A 22,757-nucleotide genomic window follows, 5' to 3' on the forward strand; every position below is an offset into this window, starting at 1 on the left:
CACACACACATACAGAGTCAAGGGAAAGGAAGGGTAGCAAAATAAAGTCAGAAATAATAGTGTTTATGTACATATGACTGTACATATTTTGGTTTGGGAAAAGAGTCCAATAACAGGGGTAAATATATACTATATATGTATATGAAAGGGTTTAAGCCTGTGCTTCTCAAACTGGGGTCAGTGTGCCAGAGGGTAGATGAAACCACAGGATGTAAATGCTATGTGCCTTCCCAGAATATCAGTTTTTCCTAAATATTTCAACAAATATTTTTCAAAAATTAAATGTAAACAGCCATTAAAAAGAAATGCAAGATTCCCATGTTTGTTAAGGTAAAAAAGAATATTTATTTCAGTTCTGCTTCTGGGTACCCCACCCCCTACCCTGATGTCTCTATTTACTCTCCTAGATTAGGAGTACTTGGGTAGAAAAATTTGAGGAGCCCTGGAACTTAGGGTGAGTCTGTGTGTGTGTGTCTTTTGTGTGTATGTGATTCCCTTGCTTTTTAAAAATCTTTTATTTTTGAAGTAATTAGGGATTCACAGGAAGTTCCAGAACAATGTATAGGGAGCTTTCCCCTACCCTTCACCCAACCTCCCTCAATGCTAACATCTTATAAGTATAGTATAATAGCAATATAAAGAAATTGACATTGATGCAATCCACAGCCTTTATTTCGCCTGTTTTACATGCATAGATATATGTGTGTATGGGTGTGTGTGTGTGTGTGTGTGTGTGTGTGTGTGTGTGGCTCCCTGCAATTTTATCACATGTATAGATTGGTATAACACCCACCACAATCAAGGTATACAACTATTATTGCATCACCACAAGGCTTTTCCATGCTGGTCCTTCATAGCTGTGTGTGTTTAAGTGTTCCAACCGTAACTTTCAAACTGGAGCTTGAGATTTGTAAAGTGACACATTTCTCTGGATCTCCTTTTTATTAACAAAATCCTTGCCTGGGGAAAGAATTTTTTGGGTTTTAAGAAGAGTTCTCCTGCCAAGAACTTGGCCTCCTGATCCCTGCCTTTAGCCAGTTTCAGCTTCTTTCCAGTTTACTCCTTTTCCCTCTTTGTTTCCAATTTTTGGAGTCTTCTTCCTTAGCTACATTCCAAAGGTAGAAAGAACAACTATGTTTTTCTCTCAGGGAGTAAGATAATGGAAAACCTGTGTCAAAATTGTGACTCAGAAAAAACCCTGGACCTTTTGATTTTCCTTGTCTAGGTCAGCAAATTATTTTAATAATATTTTATGTTTTAAAAAGTCAGAATTTCATTGAATTTTGTGTTTCATGTAATTTGAATGAGTTTCAACTTTTAATATTTCTATCAACAAGCATAATCTACTAATGTTCAAAATAGGGTTTTTTTGGTAAGACATAACTATTTGCAAGTCTTTTGATGTTGGTGAATACTTATTGGTGGTTAAAATTAGATTTCTTTTCTAGAAGACTTCCTTATCATAAAGGGTAGTTTCAAAAGTATATTCTCTCCATTTTGAAAATACCCATTGCCCTTTTATTCTTTGGGATATCTGTCATTTCACTGGTATTGTTTTATGGTCAGAGCCTGGAACTTTCTACTGTATAAACTTGATGCTGAATTATGGTAGCAAATTGTTCTCAAAGATGTAGCCATTCTCTACAGAATGTAATTGTGTATTTTAACAAAAACACCCAGGAATTTTAGATACTATAACCTCTTATGAGAATTTGACACCAAGGGTAGGTAGCCAAAGGTGGATTTACTGGAATTTAGAGCCAAGCTTCACTTCAAATGTGTAGCCAAGATTCAGCCATTCTAATAAAATAGCTGTTAATCTTAATAAACTTGATATAGTATCATATACAGTTGACTGTTGAATAATATGGGCTTGAACTGTGCAGCTCTGCTTATACACAATTTTTTTCAATAAATATAACCGTCCCTTCGTATTCACCTTTATGGATTCAACCATTCGTGGGTTCAACAAACCACATATTAAACACAGTATTTTCATATTACCATCTGCAGTTTCCCAGCTACAGATGAAAGATAGTTTTTGATCTGAAATTTGTTGAATCCATGGATGTGAAGGGCCAACTAAGTTTTGGGGGAGTCAAAAGGTATATGGGGAATCTAAATAACAATATAAACAAAGTAGAAACAGACTCGTAGATACAGAGACTTGACTGATGGTTGTCATAAGTGTTGGAGGGATGGGTAAAAAAGGTGAAGAGATTGAGAAATACAGATTGGTAGTTACAAAATAGCCATGGGGATATAAAGTACAGCATATGGAATATCATCAATAAAACTGTAATAACTATGTATGGTGCCAGGTGGGTACTGGAAATACCAGGGGAATCATTTTGCAAAGTATATGATTGTCTAACCACTATGTTGTACACCTGAAACTAATACAAAGTAATATGGAATATAAAAATGTTTTGTGGGGATTTTCAACTGCTCAGGGGTTGGTATCCCTAACTCAGCATTATTTAAAGGTCAGCTGTATACTTGGCTACAAAACCTATCAAACCAGTCATATAGAAAGTGAACTTGCTTGCTTCAGGTGTTTGTTTGCTCTTGTTCTCGTCTATCCTTAGGGGCCATTGTCATTTTCCTTTGGGTGCAAGCATAGCCTCTAATTTTCAGTAGCAAATGGGCTGATGGTATTTTAGTAGTTTTTTGCTGATAATCAGAGAAGGAACATCTTGAGCAAATTAATATTGGTCTTTTTCTTTCTGACCTCCTCTCCCAAAAACCTATTACTCAGGAGAGCTACATGCCTTACTGAAAGTAAGCTAAAACAAACTTCTTTTCTTTTTCCTCTGTTCCAGGGAGCCTTTGCCTACATAGTCAATTATTTTATGTACGTCCTCTGGGCTCTCCTATTTGCTTTTCTTGCCGTGTCTCTTGTCAAGGTGTTTGCGCCTTATGCCTGTGGCTCTGGAATCCCTGAGGTGAGTCTCTAAAATGGCTTATAAATGCTAACAATGATGAATCTTCTTTGGTTAAAACACTTTAATATGTATTACAGCACATACCACAATATGAATATTAAACAGGATCAGATCCTGAGGTAATTTAGGGCCTTTTTAGGTCTTCCCTAAGTCTCCTCCCAGCCTGGGCCACCTGTACATTAACAGGAGTTGATTCGTAGCCTCCTGTGGGTTCCTGGTGAACCAGGTTCCTGAAGACCTCCCCCATTCCCTACCTAAGAAGCTCTCATGGTTGATCCCAAGATTCTGGCCTGAGAACATAGTGGTATTGTTAACTTTGTCAGAACAGAAGAAAGAAAACTATTTTTGGCCCTGACCTTTGTGGCTCAGTTGGTTGGGCATCATTCCACAAATGAAAGGTTGTGGGTTCCATTACCAGTCAGGGCATATGCTTGGGTTGCTGGTTAGTTCCCTATTTGGGGTGTGTAAAAGAGGCAACTGATTGATGTTGCCCTCACACATCAATGTTTCCTCTCTCTCTTTCTGCCTCTCTTCCCCTCTCTCTAAATATAAATAAATGAAATCTTTAAAAAAAGGAAGAAAACTATTGTGCTATATATCCTACAATCTAATTTGCACTAGTAAAATGGTGATTAAAACCCTATTTCTAACTATTTTTGCTTTAGATTGCTTGATAGTGACTGAAACCACTGAGATTTAAGGTTACCCAGATGATCTTGCCCTTCTCTGCCTCCTGACCAATTCAGAGTTACAAATTTTTCTGGCAGAGAATCAGGCTATAAGTCTGTAAGGAAAATACTTTTCCTTTCCACCTCCCCTTCTCTATATATACACTCTCATACTTATAATACTCCCTTGCCTAGCTATTGTATGGCCAAAAAGAAAGAAAGAAAAGATATAAACATGAAAACTTAACAGTTCTTTCTTGGGCTCCTGGGCTCCCCCCTGCCAAAATAGAATCACTGTAGGTCAGGCATTTATGTCACTTGTTCAAAAGGTATAGTTTCTACAATGAGGTCCAGATTGTTGCTTCTTATCCTGCTTCACTTGCTTAGTCTATATCCAATCTCTTTGTGTTTGACCTGCAGATAAAAACTATTTTGAGTGGTTTTATTATTAGGGGCTATTTGGGTAAGTGGACCCTGATTATCAAAACCATCACACTGGTGCTGGCAGTGTCTTCTGGCTTGAGCCTGGGCAAAGAGGGCCCCCTAGTGCACGTGGCTTGCTGCTGTGGGAACATCCTGTGCCACTGCTTCAACAAATACAGGAAGAATGAAGCCAAGCGCAGAGAGGTAATAATAACAAACGACCTTAATGGTGTCTGTCTGTCTGTCTGTCTGTCTCTCTCTCTGGTGAGAAGATAAATGGTACCTCCATAGGGATAAAAATTGGGAATTGTACCAATGTAAATGCAAATACCCTTTGACTCAGGAGTTCCACTTCTAGGAATTTATCCTATAGATGTCCTAGCATGTGTGTGCCCAAAGATGTATAGGAATAGTCAGTGCAGCATTTGTCAACAGAGTGAAAAACTGAAACAATCACAATGTGCATCAACAGGGAACTGATTGAATGAACAATCATCTGTATGTACTATAGAGTACTATGCAACTGTTAAGACTGAGATAACCTTTAATATACTGACATTGAAGGGTGGCTGGAAAACACTGTTAGGTTTTAAAAAACCAATTTAAGAGTAAGGTATATAGTATAATGTTTCATTTTATTTTATTTATTGTATTTTTTCAATCATCATTTATACCCCATACCCTCTTCTACTTCCACTGTTGTCCATGTTCATGAGTTCTTTCTCTCTCTCTTTTTTTTTTTGCTCAATTCCTCTACCTCCAGCTCCCCCTGCTGAGCTGTCATTCTGCTTTCTATCTTTGAGTCTGTCTGTTTTGCTTGTTAGTTCAGTTTGTTCATTGGATTCCATATATGAGTGAAATCATATGGTATTTGTCCTTCTCTGACTGGCTTATTTCATTTAGCATAATGTTTTCCAGGTCCATCTATGCTGTTGCAAAGGGTAAAATTTTCTTCTTCTTTATGGCTGAGTAGTAATCTACCATGTAAATATCCCATAGTTGTTTTATACACTTATCTACTGATGGGCACTTGGGCTGCTTCCAAATGTTGGTGATTGTAAATAACACTGCAATGAACATAGTGGTGCTTATGTTCTTCTGAATTAGTGTTTCAGGTTTCTTTGGATAAATTTCCAGAAGTGGAATTGCTACATCATAAGGCAATTCCATTTTTAATTTTTTGAGTAAACTCCACATTGCTTTCCACAGTGTGTATATGCACCTAGAAAGAAAATGTCTGAAAAGTGATTTTACCCCAAACTGTTAAAAAATGTCTACCTCTAGTAAATGGGAAACTGAGGTGATAGTAAAGGAGAAGTAAGGACTTAAACTTTTTTATTATGTATAATTCTATATAAGTATGTGCTGTTTCTATTACAAAATAAGTTACAAAACAATAGATTTTTTTAAAGAAGTTGTTTATTCCTGTGAGAAAATACACACTCAGCACATTTCAGATTCTTTGTGCTTTATTTCTACCTGATGCCAAACTAAATGTGTCTCTGTATTGGATCTCTTTCTACCCTATGTCTTAACCCCACTAAATTCGTTCCACCACAGCATCTCTGTAGGCATTCTCATGTTTATGGTTTTGATGAGGAAGAACAATTTTTTAAAAAAATATTCCAAGTCATTCTTTACTTTCGTCCTGTTATAATTAAGGATTTAAGAAAATAATGGTTCTTGCTCCATTTTCCTTGAATTACAAAGAAATCACATATGGAATGGGTCAAGACCAAGGCCATTTTATTAGAAAGGGTTTTTGACAAAATTGCAACCTACTGATTTATTTTGAAAAAAAAAAAAAGCAAAATAAAAGGCCTAGAAGGAAATTTAAAGATGTTGAAATTTCAAATATGGAATAAATTTTGGTAGCTCAAGGGGGAAAGTTCCTGGCAGGAGAGAAAGGCTAACAAGGGGTGTGGGATAGATTGTTTAGTTACCTGTCAAATGGTAGAGGGACATAAATGCAATATTAAGGTGGTGAGGTTGTTATATGGGAGTTATGATCAACAAAAGCTAAAGAGCTGATAAAAACATTGTAACTGGTGAGTGAAATGTTGATTGTTGCTGGTTTTGCATGGGTAGAGGTGATTTTGAAACTGTAGGTTGCTGGTTACTTTCATTCCATAAGAGTGACATTTTTGTTCAAATAATTATAAAATGGGAGGGAAGTTTGATCTGGCTCTTTCTCTGTACAAATGTCATACATTTTTCTAACTACACTCATGAATATTTGGATCTTTAGTTTACTCCCTATTGCTTATTTAGACTTCCCAGTTATTTTTTCCTGTTGATTGGCAGCAACCTTTTGTGTCAAAGTGGGCAAATAGTTGAATAAAATAGAAATTTGAGGAGCAAGGGGATAGACAGACTCAACTCTACAATGTAAAATTATAGCAAGCTAGCCACTTCGATTCTTCTTCCACATAATTCATCCTAGACAGTCACTAAAATCCCCTTTCTCAAGTTTCATGGTGACTGTCATACTTCTCAGATGAAAGCCATTATAGCCATATATTTCAAAGTCCTCCTCAGTTAGCATCATATATCTCACTCTTCTCTCCCCTTAATTTTTCTAGGCCATGCTATACTCCAAGAGAAACCTGCCTACTTATTTCTCCAAGAGCCATTTTATTCTTCAAAAATTCTTAATTTTGTTCAGCTTTCTCTTTGAAATACTTTCTTACTACTCCAAATCATATTATCATTACATAGCAAGTGGAATATAATGAAAGAACTCTATATTTCCATTAATTCTGGTGCATTTGTCATGCTTTTTCCCTCTCTCTTGCCACACCTAAACATATTTAGGTCTTCTCTTCCCTTCAGAATCTATTACCAACTTGCTTCTAGTTACCTCCCTATTTCTTTTTTCATAGGTCCCTGACATGGAGTAGTATACATAGTATAGGAAAATCTAAATACCTATTGTATGAATATTTGCAGCTCCTGAATAGCTGTGAGTCCATTGTGACTTTGGTGTTGTATCATTACAGCCTTTCTTAAAATTTCATTTAAAAAGCATTTCTTTACAAAGAAAGTGCTATGTAAATACATCATTGTAAATGCTTCATTTAGGTGGTGAATAGGTCTGCAAACTCAAATTCAGTTACTGAATTGAGCATTAGGGATGGGAGCATATTTTGACATAAAGCACATGCCTAAATTAATTACAAAGGAAAGGCCCTATATATATTCAAGCATGTGAAACATATGTTTTAAATCCAGCATACAGTGTTTGCTCTCAAAGTAAATATAAATTGAACTTAATTTTTGATAAACTGCATATGGAGCATGTAAATTTCTTTTAATGTTTAATAATCACTAACATTCCTTTTAAAGCTGTGATTGACCATAGGAAAGTGACATTATTCTATCACTAATTTTGAGTTTTGGTTTGTAGGTCTTGTCAGCTGCAGCAGCAGCTGGTGTATCTGTTGCCTTTGGGGCACCTATTGGCGGAGTATTATTCAGCCTAGAAGAGGTAACTACTTTTAATTGTTTGTAGCACATGTGCATGCTCTTGTGTTGAGAATCCCGGCCATTATCTATGCACATGGCAGTTCCAAAGTGTTTTCCATAACTCAGTGCTTTACCATGTGACCAGAAATCTCTGGGAAGTTCTCATTCTGAGTTCTTAATTCCTGCAGCACCAACTTTTCACCTGAAATAGTTTCTTCATATTGACTGAGTTTGCTTTTTCACCTTCTCTCTTATAGGTCAGCTACTATTTTCCCCTCAAAACGCTGTGGCGTTCATTCTTTGCAGCTTTGGTGGCAGCATTTACTCTACGTTCCATCAATCCATTTGGGAACAGCCGTCTGGTTCTATTTTACGTGGAGTTTCACACCCCGTGGCATCTCTTTGAGCTTGTGCCATTCATTCTGCTGGGCATATTTGGTGGTCTGTGGGGAGCTTTATTTATCCGCACAAACATTGCCTGGTGTCGGAAGCGTAAGACCACCCAGTTGGGCAAGTATCCTGTCATAGAGGTACTTGTTGTTACAGCCATCACTGCCATCCTGGCTTTCCCCAATGAATACACCCGGATGAGTACAAGTGAGCTCATTTCTGAACTGTTTAATGACTGTGGTCTTCTGGACTCCTCTAAGCTCTGTGATTATGAGAACCGTTTCAACACAAGCAAGGGGGATGAATTACCTGACAGACCTGCTGGTGCGGGAGTCTATAGTGCCATGTGGCAGCTGGCCTTAACACTCATAATGAAAATTGTCATTACCATATTCACCTTTGGCATGAAGGTGAGGAGATTCTTTTGGTACTTGAATGCATGTGTGGTTGTGGGTTTGGAGGGTAAAGCAAAGATATACAATCCTCATAGCTCATGTGGCACTTCCAAATTCACTTAACATTATTCCCCAACCTCAAAAGGCCTTTTTATCTCCATATACACTCAACAACTTTTTAGACAATTGTACCTCTATCTAAAATTCCTAGTTTTAGGTCAAATGTAAACCTTGGTGCTGAGATTTTAAGTAGAAATATTATAAACTTTTTAGAGGAATGTATTTATTCCTATACATTGTGTATTAAAACAATATCTGACCAACATAGTGTTGGTCCTTAAAGGGTAGCTTTATAGTTTCCCAATAAAACAAAATATTAGGTTGAGAAAAATGAAGTTGCCAGTATTCAACCATTTTGACCATTAAAAAGCAATTTCATATGGTTTAGCCCAATGCATATCTAAATGTATTTTTTACGCTTGGTATAAATATTCAATTATCAAGAACTTCACAGGTGCCTCTAAATTAATATTTAAACTGTTAGAAGAAGAGAGCAGGGAGCAAATTTTACTTTTAGTACCCATTATCATTCCCATGTTTCAGAAGAAACCAGAAAAGAACTTTTGTTAAGGTATTTTCCTTCTTCCTGGTTTTTATTTGTATTTTCTTTAACACCCCACTACCAAGTTATTTTCTTCTATTCTATAGGGAGGTGGAGATTCAAATCAGGGAGTTAGAGATAGCAATTCAGTTTAGGCAGTACTGAAATCTCTGAGATGATATAATCTATCCTCCTCAACACCTTGGAAAGTTTTGCAGTGCTTCTTGAATAATTTTTGCTTGTGGCTTCATTCTTTTATTTAAAGTAAATTTTCCAGCCATCAGATTCAAATGTATCCCAAAAATCAAACACAAGTTATTTAAAAATAATCTACTGTTTTGACTATCCTTGTCATATTTCTCTCTGAGCTCAGAAAATTGAGAAGTCAATATAATATTTTAGTAGTCAAAAAAAGTGGGAAAATAGATAAGTGTTCCTTTTCTGAATAGTTATGCAACCACAGTCACTATCTCATTTAAAAGAATCAATAATTTAATCTTTTTATTGTTACAAAATAAACAATCCTGATGTGCCATTATTTTTGTGTGAGCAATGGGTTAAGGTTCAATATATGAGAGTAGTTATGAGCATTCCATTTAAACTCAAGCACCAGTATTTTACTAAATCTTGGCCTTGGGTGAGTTACTTAACCTCTCTGAACCTTGGGTTCTCTGTGATTTGGGAATAATAGCACCCACCTCCTTAAATCTTATGTTTAGAGCATTCAGAATAGAAAATAGTAGATAGTCAATAAAGGATAATTGTTGTTGATAAGAATTCAAAATTGGGGAAGGTGTCTGCATATATGAGAAACTCGATCTACTTTCCTTTTTCTTTGAGAAAGGCTTAATTTCTGCCTCCAGTTCTGTGTTGGTCTGGAGAGTTCAGGCTCTAGCCTGATGGACCCCAAATAAGGGTAAGCTTCTTTGCAGTTGTACTTGCCTACACGTCCCAGAGAACCTCTAGTCTCTGTAGTGTTACACAAGCCTTTACAGCCACTTGCTAGCATAGAACATAGTTACATTGGTATTGGCCTGTTTGCTTTGCAGAGGGTCAATCTCCTACCATTACATATACCAGGCAATCCTGTCATTTCTCACTAACCTTATGTTGCTTTCTCTTTGCAGATCCCTTCTGGCCTCTTTATCCCTAGCATGGCTGTTGGTGCTATAGCAGGTCGACTTTTAGGAGTAGGAATGGAACAACTGGCCTATTATCACCATGACTGGGGCATCTTCAATAGCTGGTGTAGCCAAGGAGCTGATTGCATTACTCCTGGTCTTTATGCGATGGTTGGTGCTGCAGCCTGCTTGGGTAAGTAGTGTTTGTATTAATTTCAAAGAAGTTGCTACCCAGGTGACATAATAATGAAGAATGAGCCCTGGCTGGTGTGGCTCAGTGGATTGAGTGCCAGCCTGTGAATCAAAGGGTCACCAGTTTGATTCCCAGTCTAGGCCACATGCCTGGGTTGTGGGCCAGGTCCCCAGTAGGGGGCTCATGAGAGGCAACCACACATTGATGTTTCTCTCCCTTTCTCTCTCCTTTCCCCTCTCTAAATAGAAATAAAAAAAATATTTTTTAAACAAATAAGAATGATGTTAAACACAATTGACTATGGATTTTTTTCCCCACAAATTTTTGACTACAGGTTTTTTAAGTGACCATTTCCTGTTGGGTTTGCCATTTTTCAAGTGCTTTAAGAAAGCATTCTTGATTGCCCAAAATACAGCTTTTTTCCCCATCCTTTCCTACCCTGAGTTTTTTCAGATATATCAAGCCTATTACTCCATCCTGATTTTTGTACTTGCTGCTCCCTCTCCAAAGAATGCTTCACCCCAAGCTGTAGCATAGTTGGTTCCTTTCAGCCTTCAAACTTTCTGCTAAATATTTTTCCACACAGCAGTTTTCTCTAACTGCTTTATCAAAAGTAGGTTCCCCTATTGTCTATGCTAGCATATTCCTTTATTAAATACTTGCTAAATACTTAAAAAATGAAAGCATTCTTTACCACATATCTACATTCCTCTATAAGTAATTTTATTCTCAAATTCCATCATACTGAGGAAATCATTAGAAATTTACACAAAGATATATGCACAAAAATGTTCATCATGGTATTATTTATAGTAGCAAAAAGTTGGAATCAACCTAAATGTGCACAGTAAGGGATTGGTTAAATAAATTGTGGTACAGGTATGTAAGGTTATATTATGCACCCATTGAATGTGATATTGATATTTAACATCTTTAAACACAATTTTAAATAAATACCATTTAAAATTTTGTATTGTTATTCTATTACAGTTGGCCCATTTTTCCCCCTTTGCCCTCCTCTACCCAGACTACCCCCCAGACCACCCCCACTCCCTCAGTCAATCTCCACACCATTGTGCATGTCCATGGGTCATTCATACATGTTCTTTGACCCGTCCCTTCCCCTTCTTTCCACCATTATTCTCCTCCACCCTCCCTCTGGCCACTGTCAGTCTATTCCATGATTCTGTGCCTGGTTCTATTTTGCTTGTTACTTCATTTTGTTCATTAGATTCCTCTTATAGGTGAGATCGTATGGTATTGGTTTTTTACCACCTGGCTTATTTCACTTAGCATAATATTCTCTAGTTCCATCCATGCTGTGGCAAAAGGGAGGAATTCCTTCTTTCTTTCCTTTTTTTAGATACCTTCATATTTATTTGTTCCTTCATTTATCATTTCCTTTTTCTTTGATTACTTCATTTCTTTTTTCACATTTTTTATTGTTGTTCAAGTACAATTGTCTCCATTTTCCCTCCAACACTGCCCCCCACCCCAGCCATTTCCCACTTCCCACCCTTGATCCTAAGCCCCTTTGGTTTTGTCAATATGTCCTTTATACATGTTCCTGAAAATCCTTTCCCTTTACCCCCGCATTATTCCTTCTTGCCTTCCCTCTGGTCACTGTCAGTTTGTTCTTAATTTCAGTGTCTTTGGTTATATTTCACTTGCTTGTTTCTTTTGTTGATTAGGTTCCACTTATAGGTGAGATCAGTATTTCTCTTCCACATCTTGGCTTACTTCACTTAGCATAATGCTCTCCAGCTCCATCCATGCTGTCACAAAGGGTAGGAGCTCCTTCTTTCTTTCTGCTGTGTAGTATTCCATTGTGTAAATGTACCATAGATTTTTTATCCATTCATTTACTGATGGGCACTTAGGTTGCTTCCAGTACTTGGCTATTATAAATTGTGCTATTATAAACATAGCAGTGCATAGGTTCTTTTGGATTAGTGTTTTAGGGTTCTTCAGGTATAATCCCAGCAGCAGAGTTGCTGGGTCAAAAGGCAGTTGAATTTTTAATATTTTGAGGAAACTCCGTACTATTTTCCACAGTGGCTGTACCAGTGTGCACTCCCACCAACAGTGCACTAGGGTTCCCTTTTCTCCACATCCTCGCCAGTACTTGTTGTTTGTTGATTTATTAATGGTGGCCATTCTTACAGGTGTGAGGTGATATCTCATTATGGTTTTAATTTGTATGTCTCTGATGATTAGTAATGTTGAGCATTATTTCATATGTCTATGGACTGTCTGCATGTCCTCCTTGGAGAAGTGTCTATTCAGGTCCTTTGCTCCTTTTTTAATTGGATTGTTTGTCTTCCTGGTGTTAAGTCATATGAGTTCTTCATATATTTTGGAGGTTAAACTCTTATCCAATGTATCATTGGCAAATATGTTCTCCCATACAATCAGTTCCCTTTTCACTTTGATGATGATTTCTTTAACCATGCAGAAGCTTTTAAATTTGATGTATTCCCATTTGTTTATTTTTTCCTGCATTTCCCTTGTCCTAGGAGATATATTAGCAAAAATATTGCTCATGGACTATCTGAAATTTTACTGCCTATGTTTTCCTCAAGGACTTTTATAGCCTCATAACTTATATTTAAGTCTTCTATCTGTTTTGAGTTTATTCTGGTGTATGGTGTAAGTTTGTGGTCCAGTTTTTGTTTGTTTGTTTGTTTTGCATGTACCAGTCCAGTTCTCCCAACTCCATGTATTGAAAAGGCTATTTTTTTAACTCCATTGTATGTTCATGTTCCCTTCATCAAATATTAATTGACCATGGGGACCTGGGCTTATTTCTGGCCTCTCTATTCTGTTCCATTTATCTATCTATCTTTTCTTATGCTTAGTACCAGACTGTTTTGATTACAATGGCCCTAGTTGGTCCAAAGGTTGTGGGTTATTGTTAAACTTATTACAGTGGCCTTGTAGTATAGTTTGATATCAGGTATTGTGATCCCTCCAACTTTGTTCTTCTTTCTCAAGATTGCTGAGGCTATTCAGGGTCTTTTTTGGTTGCACATAAATTTTTGAAATACTTGTTCTAGATTTGTGAAATATGCCATTCATATTTTAATAGGAATTACATTGAATCTACACATTGCTTTGGGTAGTATGGACATTTTAGTGATGTTAATTTTTCCAGTCCGTGAACACGGTATATGCTTCCATTTGTTTGTGTCTTCCTTAATTTCTTTCTTCAGTGCTCTACAGTTTTCCTAGTACAGGTATTTTACCTCCTTGGCTAAGTTTATTCCTAGGTACTTTATTTTTCTTGTTGGTATAGTAAATGGGATTTTATTCCTAGTTTATGTTTCTGGTATTTCATTGTTGGTGTACCAAAATGCAGTTAGTTGACTTTGAATATTGACTTTGTATCCTGCTGTTTTGCCAAATTCACTTATTAGGTTAAGTAGGGTTTTTTTTAAGTCTTTATTCATTTATTTTTAGAGAGAGAGGAAGGGAGAGAGAAAGAGAGGGAGAGAAACAACAATGTGTGGTCACCTCTCACATGGCTTGCACTGGGGACCTGGCCTGCAACACAGGCATGTGCCCTGACTGGGAATTGAACCAGCAACCCTTTAGTTTGCAACTCACACTCAATCCACTGAGCCATACCAGCCAGGGCAAGTCAAGTAGTTTTTTGTGTAGACTATAGGGTTTTCTAGGTACACTACCATTTTTTCTGTAAATAATGATATTTTAGTTCCTCCTTTCCAATGTAGATGACTTTTACTTCTTTTTTCTAGTCTGATCACTGTGGATAGAAATTCCAGTAGAATGTTAAATATTCAAGATTGGTGAAAGCAGACACCCTTGTCTTGTTCCTGATCTTAAGGGGGAAGCTTTTAGTTTTTGCCTATTAAGGATGATGTTGGCAGTAGATTTCTTGTATATACCCTTTATTATGTTGGGTTATACTCCCTCTATTCCCTCTTTGGTGGGTGTTTTTATCATAAATGGGTGCTGGATTTTATCAAATGCATTTTCAGCATCTATTGATATGATCAGGTGATATTTGTCCTTCATTTTGTTTATGTGGTAATTTACATTTATTGATTTGAAAATATTATACTATCCTTGCATTCCTGGGGTGAATCCCACTTGATTGTGTTATATGATCTTTTTAATGTATTGCTGGATAAATTTTAAATCATATACAAAATCTTCCCACTATAAAGTGGGAAGGAGCATGTGGGGAATTATTATTATATTTATTATTTATGCTGTTACAGTTGTTCCTGATTTTTCTCAATTTCCTCACCTCCACCCAGCCCTACCCTGTCCTCCCCCAAGCCAGTCCCTATGTTGTTGTTCCTGTCCATGGATTGTGCATAAGTGTTTGGTTAGTCCCTTCACCATCTTTCATCCCATCACTCCTCTTCCTTTCCGGTCATTGTCTCTATGTTTTATATATCTAAGCTTCTGTTAACATTTTGTTTGTAGGTTTATTGCATTCATTAGATTCCACATATAAGTGAGATCATGTGGTATTTGTCTTTCACTGAGTGGCATATTCATTTAGCATAATTTTTTCCAGGTCCATCCAGGTTGTTGCAAGATGTAAGAGTTTCTTCTTTTTTACTACTGTGTAGTATTTCATTGTGTGAATGTACCACAGCTTTTTTATCCACTCATCTACTGATGGGCATTTAGACTATTTCCAAATGTTGTGTATTGTAAATAGTGCTGCTATAAACATAGGGGTGCATATATTTTTTGTGTTGGTGTTTTAGGATATCTGGGGTATATTCCCAGAAGTGTAATCACTGGGTCAAAAGGCATTTCCATTTTTAGCTTATTAAGGAAATTCCATACTGTTTTCCACAGTGGCTGTACCAGTCTGCCTTCTCACCAACAGTGTACTAGGGTTCCCTTTTCTCCACAACCTTGCCAACACTTGTTGTTTATTGATTTATTGATGGTAGCTATTCTGACAGGTGTAAGGTGATATCTCATTGAGGTTTTACTTTGCAGTTCTCTGATGATTAGTGATGTTGAGCATTTGTTCATGTCTACAGGTACTCTGTATGTCCTCTTTGGAGAAGTTCTTTTCAGGAGTTTTGCTCATTTCTTAATTGGGTTGTTTGTCTTCCTGGTGTTGAGTTGTATTAGTCCTTTGTACATTTTGGATATTAAACCTTTGTCAAATGTGTCATCGGCAAAAATGTCCTCCCATACAGTGGGTCCCCTATGTGTCTTGCTGATGGTTTCTTTAGCTGTACAGAAACTTTTTAATTTGATCTAGTTTCCTTTGTTTATTTTCTGCTTTGTTTCCAGTGCCTTGGGAGATATGTTGGCAAAAATTTTTCTAGGTTGTATATCTGACATTTTACTCTGTATGTTTTCTTCTAGGATTTTTATGGTTTCAGAAATTACATTTAAGTCTTTCGTGCATTTTGAGTTTATTTCTGTGTATGGTGTAAATTGGTGGTCTAATTTCTTTTTTTTTTTTCACCACATGTACCAGTCCAGTTCTCCCAACACCATTTATTGAAGAGATTACCTTTGCTCCATTTTATGCTCTCACCACCTTTATCAAATATCAATTGCTCATACAGGCATGGGTTTATTCCCAGACTCTCTGATCTGTTCCATTGAGCTATTTGTCTGTTCTTGTGCCATTACCAGGCTGTTTTCATTACAGTGGCCTTATGGTATAGTTTGTTATCAGGAGTCGTGATAACTCCGACTTTTTTTTTTTGTAAGATTGTTGAGACTATTTGGGGTCTTTTATGGTTCCATATAAATTTTTGGACTATTTTTTCTAGTTCTGTGAAGTATGCCATTGGTGTTTTAATAGGAATTGCATTGAATGTATAAGTTGCTTTAGGTAGAATAGCCATTTTAATGATGGTTATTCTTCCAATCCATGAACACAGTATATGCTTCCACTTATTTGTATATTCCTCAATTTCTTTCTTCAGTGGCCTGTAGTTTTCAGAGTATAATTATTTTTATGTCCTTGGTTAAACTTATTCCTAGGTATCTTATTTTTCTGTTGTTGTTGCAATATGAAATGGGTTTATTTTCCCAGTATCTCTCTCTGGTAGCTCATTATTGGTATATAAAAATGCCATCAAACTTTGGGTACTAATTTTTTATCCTGCTACTTTGCCAAATTCATTTATTAGATCTAGTAGTTTCTTGGTGAAGTCTTTGGGGTCTTCTATGTACAATATCATGTCATCTGCTAATAATGACAGCTTTACTTTTTCCTTTCCAATTTTAGTGCCATTTCTTTTTCTTCTCTGATCACTGTGGCTAGGACTTCCACTACTACGTTGAATAAGCATGATGAAAGTGGACACCTCGTTCTTGTTCCTGATCTTAAGGGGAATGCTTCTGGTTTTTGCCCATTGAAAATGTTGTTACCTGTAGGTTTTTCATGTATGGCATTTATTATATTGAGGTGTGATCCCTCTATTCCCCCTCTGCTAAGAGGGTTTTTTAAAAAATTATGAATGTGTGCTGGATTTCATCAAGTGTTTTCCTGCATGTATTGATATGATCACGTGAATTTTGTCTTTCATTTGTTTATGTGATGAATCACATTTGATGATTTGCAAATATTGTACCAACCTTGCATCCCCAGGATAAATTGCACTTGATTGTGGTGTATGATCTTTTTGATGTATTGTTGGACCTGGTTTACTAATATTTTGTTGAGGATTTTAGTACCTGTGTTTATCAGGGATACTGGCCTATAATTTTCTTTCTTTGTTGTATCATTACCTTCTTTTGGAATTAGGATGATATTGGCCTTATAGAAAGAGCTTAGAAGTCTTCCTTCCTCTCAAATTTTTTGGAACAGTTTGAGAAGAATTGGAGATAGTTCTTCCTTGAATGATTGGTAAAATTCACCTGAGAAGCTTTCATGTCCAGGGCTTTTGTGTGTTGGGAATTTTTTGATTACTGCTTCCATTTCATTTATTGTTATTGATCTATTCAGATTTTTTGCTTCTTATTGATTCAGTTTTGGAAGATTGTATGCTTCTAGAAATTTGTCAATTTCTCCCAGGTTGACCAGTTTCTTGGCATATAGTTATTCATAGTAATTTCTTATAATATCTTGTATTTCTGTGATGTCAGTCGTTAGTTTGCCTCTTTCATTTCTGCTTTTATTTATTTGTGTCCCCTCTCTCCTTTGTTTGATGAGTTTGGTTAAAGTCCATCAGTCTTGTTTATCTTTTCAAAGAACCAGCTCCTGGTTTCATTGATATTCTGTATTGTTTTTTTAGTCTCTGTATCATTGATTTCTGATCTGATCTTGATTTCATTTTCTTCCTTCTATTTACTCTAGGCTTTGTTGTTGTTTTTTTTAGTTCTCTTAGGCATAGCGTTAGATTGTTTATTTGAGATTTCTTTTGATTTTTGAGGTAGGCATGTAGTGCTATTAACTTCCTTCTCAGGACTGCTTTTGCTGTGTCCCATAGGTTTAGGGTTGTTGTATGTTCATTTTCATTTATTTCTAGGAATTTTTTTACCTCCTCCTTAACCTCATTGGTTCCCCGTTCATTATTTGATAACATGTCACAGTATTTGGACTCCAAGTATTTGAATGTTTCTTACTCTTTTTATTGAGGTTGATTTCTAATTTTATTCCATTGCAATCTGAGCAAATGCCTGATGTGACTTCAGTTTTCTTGAACTTGTTAGGGCTTATTTTGTGTCCTAACATGTGGTCTGTCTTTGAGAATGATCTATGTGCACTTGAGAAGAACCTATATACTTCTTTGGGGTGAAATGTTCTGTATATATCAATTAAATCCATTTGATTTAGTGCACAGGTGGCAAACATAAGGCCTGTGGGCCAAATCCGGCCCTTCACCTTGTTTTATCTGGCCTGGCATCTTGTTTCTACCCAGCAGCAGTGCAGAGATCTCACTTAACTCTTAAGAAGTAGTTATATTTATACAGTCCTAAAATTACATTTGACCCTTTGAAGGCAACCATAAGGCTGATGTGGCCCCCAGTGAAAGTGAGTTTGACACCCCTGATTTAGTGTGTTGTTTAATGTTGCTATATCCTTGTTGGTTTTTCAGTCTGGAACATCTGTTCGTTGTTGATAGTGGGTTGTTTAAATCCCCTATTATGACAGTATGGTTGTCAATATCTTCCTTAAAGTCCACCAAGATTTCTTTTATGTATTTAGCTGCTGCTATATTGGGCACATATATGCTTACAAGGGTTATGTCCTCTTGTTGGATTATAAACATATATACACTCAATACAGCAGCACCTAAATATATAAAAGAAATCTTGGTGGGGGTGCAGGGTGGAGGAGGATAAAGGGGATAAAAAAATTGGGATGACTGTAATAGCATAATCAATAAAATATACTTTTAAAATTAGGATTAATCAGTATCAAGATTAAGTCAAAAAATTTAAAAAAAGAATATATGATGTGACCTTCTGTATCTTTTCTTATGGCTTTAGTTTCTATGTCTGTTTTGTCAGACATAAAAGGATTATATGGAATGCTACTTATAAAGATTGCTACACCTGCTTTTGTGTTGTTTCTATTTGCATGAAATATTTTCCTCCATTCCTTTACTGTCAGCCTGTGGAAACCTTTTGCTCTGAGTTTGGTCTCTTGTAGACAGTGTATATCTGGGTCATGTTTTCTTACCATTCAGCTACTGATTAGATCTGGGTTATGTTTTCACATCCACTCAGCTACTGATTGATCATTCTTTTGATTGGAACATTTAATCCATTTACATTTAAGGTTATTATGCACAGGTACTTATTTATTGCCATTTTTATATTGTACCTATGTTTTTTGCTCCATTTCTTCTTGTTACAGAAGGTCCTTTAATTTTTCTTGCAGTGCTGGTTTGGTGGCAACGGACTCCTTTAACCTTTGTTTGGAAAGCTCTCTATTTAGCCTTCAGTTTTAAATGATAGCCTTCCTGGGTAGAGCAATCTAGGCTATATGTTCTTAGCTTTCATTACTCTGAATATTTCCTGCCAATCTCTATCACCTATGGTGTTTCTGTTGAGAAATCAGCTGAGATTGTAATGGGGGCTTCCTTGCATGTTACTGACTGCCTCTATTGCTGCCTTTAAAATTCTCTCTTTGGCTTGTGGGGAATTAAGCATATAATATGAGGTTATGTAGGTAAAATATATTTTTTGCATAGTAAATAACTTAAAGAGTCATTCAAAATTTTTACTGTGCTTATTTCTAGGTAATGAACTTATAGATAATGACTTTCTTTTATATCCTTTTGTTATTTTCTGAATTTTTCTCAATGTGTCTGCATATCTCAGAGAACCTGTAGTCTCTGTAGTGTTATGCAAATTATGGATATCTTCTGCAACTACTTTTATAATTGGGGGGAGTAACAGATGAAACAAAAAGAATAATCGAGAAGGTATCTTATAGTGCTGTAGATGTTGTTTTGAGAATTGTGACTATGAGCATTGTAAACTTTCTTTAATGTACTGCTGGAGTCTGTGCAGTTATATGTGAGACCTCCTTTTAACAATGTTTTTGGTAAATAAGCTGTTCCTGAATGGGACTTGTAGGAGGATAACTGTAATAAATCTTATACTTTTCCTGCCTTCAATAGCCTTGTTTGTTACTTTTCAGGTGGAGTAACTCGGATGACCGTTTCTCTTGTTGTCATAATGTTTGAACTAACTGGTGGCTTGGAATACATTGTGCCTCTCATGGCTGCAGCAATGACAAGCAAGTGGGTAGCAGATGCTCTTGGGAGGGAGGGCATCTATGATGCCCACATTCGTCTCAACGGATACCCCTTTCTTGAAGCCAAAGAAGAGTTTGCTCATAAGACCCTGGCAATGGATGTGATGAAACCCCGGAGAAATGATCCTTTGTTGACTGTCCTTACTCAGGACAGTATGACTGTGGAAGATGTAGAGACCATAATCAGTGAAACCACTTACAGTGGCTTCCCAGTAGTGGTGTCCAGGGAGTCCCAAAGGCTTGTGGGTTTTGTCCTCCGAAGAGATCTCATTATTTCAATTGGTAAGGATTCCAGAAAAAGGGGTAATAGAATCAACTGTGGAGATAAGTAAATATTCATGAAATGGGGGAAGATAAAGGGAAGAGGGGAGTAGTTAGGAGCCAGAAATAACACTTTAATTTTTAACCCCCCCCATTTTTTTCAAATAGAAAATGCTCGAAAAAAGCAGGATGGAGTTGTGAGCACATCCATCATTTATTTCACTGAGCATTCTCCTCCAATGCCACCATACACTCCACACACCCTAAAGCTTCGGAACATCCTGGATCTCAGCCCATTCACTGTGACTGACCTGACCCCCATGGAGATTGTCGTGGATATCTTCCGCAAGCTGGGACTGCGGCAGTGCCTGGTTACACACAATGGGTGAGAGCTCTTTGGTGAAGGCAAATTGGATTGTGGAAACACTGTAGAGAGATAAAGAAAGAATAACCTTATTCATACAAACATTAGTAGCATTTACAGGCCTTTTTGAAGCTCTGAGATGAAGGTGGATGTGTTTCTTTGATTGTCGTAATTAATAGAAAAGGAGTTGGGGAAGAAAATGTGTTTGAGAGGTGTAAACTGCTGATTGCACATTATAAATTACTCAGTTCCTTCCCACAAAGGAAACAGCTATGTTCTTATGAAAAGGCAGCACTGAGATTATAATGGTATTAAGTAATATCCTTACAATACCTTCATTATTATTATTTGAGGATGAGAAAACCAAGTTTCAATGAAGTTGAAAGATTTACACTACGGCTCCCAGTTAGGATATAGTAGAGGTACCCTTTACACATAAGTCTTTTGACTCCCAAGGCCAAGGCTCTTTCTTTCTGGGGCATTTCTTATCCAGTAACAGAAGAGCTGCTATTTTTATTGGAAAAGAAGGGAAGTTGAGCAAAAGGGTATAATAGATGTATTATAGGATTGATTTTTAAAGTATTTTTATTGACTATGCTATTACAGTCTTCCCAATTTTCCCTCTTTATCCCCCCTCCGCCCTGCACTCCCCAACCCTCCAGCATCCCCCCCCCCCCCGCTTAGCTCATGTTCATGGTTTGTACATATAAGTTCTTTGAGTTCTGTTTCCTATACCATTTTGACCTCTCCCTGTCTATTTTATGCCTACTAATTATGATTCTTCTTCCCTGTACCTTCCCCCCTATTCCTCCCCTCCCCCTCCCGACTGAAATCTCTGTATATGATGTCCATTTCTCTGATTCTGTTTCTGTTCTGGTTGTTGGCTTAATTTTTTATTTCCTTTATTTCTCTTTTTTTAGGTTCATTTGTTGATAGTTGTGAGTTTGTTGTCATTTTACTGTTCATATTTTTTATCTTCTTTTTCTTAGGTAAGTCCCTTTACCATTTCATATAATAAGGACTTGGTGATGATGAACTCCTTTAATTTGACTTTATCTGAGAAGCACTTTATCTGCCCTTCCATTCTAAATGAAAGCTTTGCTGGAGAGAGTAATCTTCGATGTAGGTCCTTGCCTTTCATGATTTCAAATACTTCTTTCCAGCCCCTTCTTGCCTGCAAGGTCTCTTTTGAGAAATCAGCTGACAGTCTTATGGGCACTCCTTTGTAGGTAACTGTCTCCTTCCTCTTGCTGCTTTTAGGATTTTCTCTTTATCTTTAATCTTGGGTAAGTTAATGATGCTGTGCCTTGGTGTGTTCCTCTTTGGCCCCAACTTCTTTGGGACTCTCTGGGCTTCCTGGACTTCCTGGAACTCTGTTTCCTTTGCCAGACTGGGGAAGTTTTCCTTCATTATTTGTTCAAATAAGTTTTCAATTCTGTGCTGTTGTTCTTCTCCTTCTGGCACGCCTCTATTTGAATATTGGAACGTTTCAGGTTGTCCCAGAGGCTACTAAGTCTCTCTTCACTTTTTTGAGTTCTTGTTTCTCATTCTGTTCTGGTTGGATGTTTGTTTTTTCCTTTTGTTCCAAATTGTTGATTTGAGTCCTGGTTTCCTTCCTGTCATTGTTGGTTCCCTGAATATTTTGCTTTATTTCATTTTGGGTATTGTTCCTTTGTTTTTTTTCATCTTTCAACCAAGCTCAATGAGTTCTGTGAGCATTTTAATTACCAGGGCCTTGAACTCCCCATGAGATAGGTTGGCTATCTCCTCATCGCTTAGTTCTCTTTCGGAGGTTTTTTCTCTGTCCTTTCATTTGGGCCATATTTCTTTGTCTTGGGTCACCTGATAAGTTGTAAGGGGTTGGGGCCTTAGGTATTCACATGGGTAGGGCAACCCTCTTTGTTGTGCTGTGGCACTGCCTGGGGGGAGGTACCAGAGAGGGAACAGTGCAGCTCACCCGTTTGTCTCTAGTGCACTTTCCAATGAACTCATGTGAGATTGGGAGTTTCTCCCACCATGGCAACCCCAGCCATCATGCACAGTCAACTCTGAGTCTTGGTTTGGTCTTCAGTTAGCCCAGCCCATCCAGCTGCAGCCTCACCACGGTTTTCCTGAGTTGGCCTGCATGGTCACTGCCTTACTGGTCTGGTTGTTCTAGTTGATTTTTTTTTCAATTCCTTGGTTGTCAGAGTTCCATGGAGTTTGAT

General features: G+C 37.1%; 1 protein-coding gene across 4 annotated transcripts in view; it reads left to right on the forward strand.

The window, feature by feature from the left end:
* The window catches only part of CLCN5 (chloride voltage-gated channel 5), a 210,669-nt gene that overhangs the window by 183,521 nt on the left and 4,391 nt on the right, over window positions 1-22,757 (forward strand). For all 4 annotated transcript variants that reach the window (XM_036016675.1, XM_028522174.2, XM_036016676.1 and 1 more), the window contains 7 exons: window positions 2,823-2,945; window positions 4,034-4,240; window positions 7,443-7,523; window positions 7,759-8,301; window positions 10,015-10,201; window positions 19,809-20,207; window positions 20,355-20,571. In XM_036016675.1, the coding sequence (XP_035872568.1) occupies window positions 2,823-2,945; window positions 4,034-4,240; window positions 7,443-7,523; window positions 7,759-8,301; window positions 10,015-10,201; window positions 19,809-20,207; window positions 20,355-20,571 (1,757 nt within the window). The remainder of the gene's footprint in view (window positions 1-2,822; window positions 2,946-4,033; window positions 4,241-7,442; window positions 7,524-7,758; window positions 8,302-10,014; window positions 10,202-19,808; window positions 20,208-20,354; window positions 20,572-22,757) is intronic.

This window comes from Phyllostomus discolor, chromosome X (genome assembly GCF_004126475.2).
Source record: "Phyllostomus discolor isolate MPI-MPIP mPhyDis1 chromosome X, mPhyDis1.pri.v3, whole genome shotgun sequence".
Lineage (NCBI taxonomy): Eukaryota > Metazoa > Chordata > Mammalia > Chiroptera > Phyllostomidae > Phyllostomus > Phyllostomus discolor.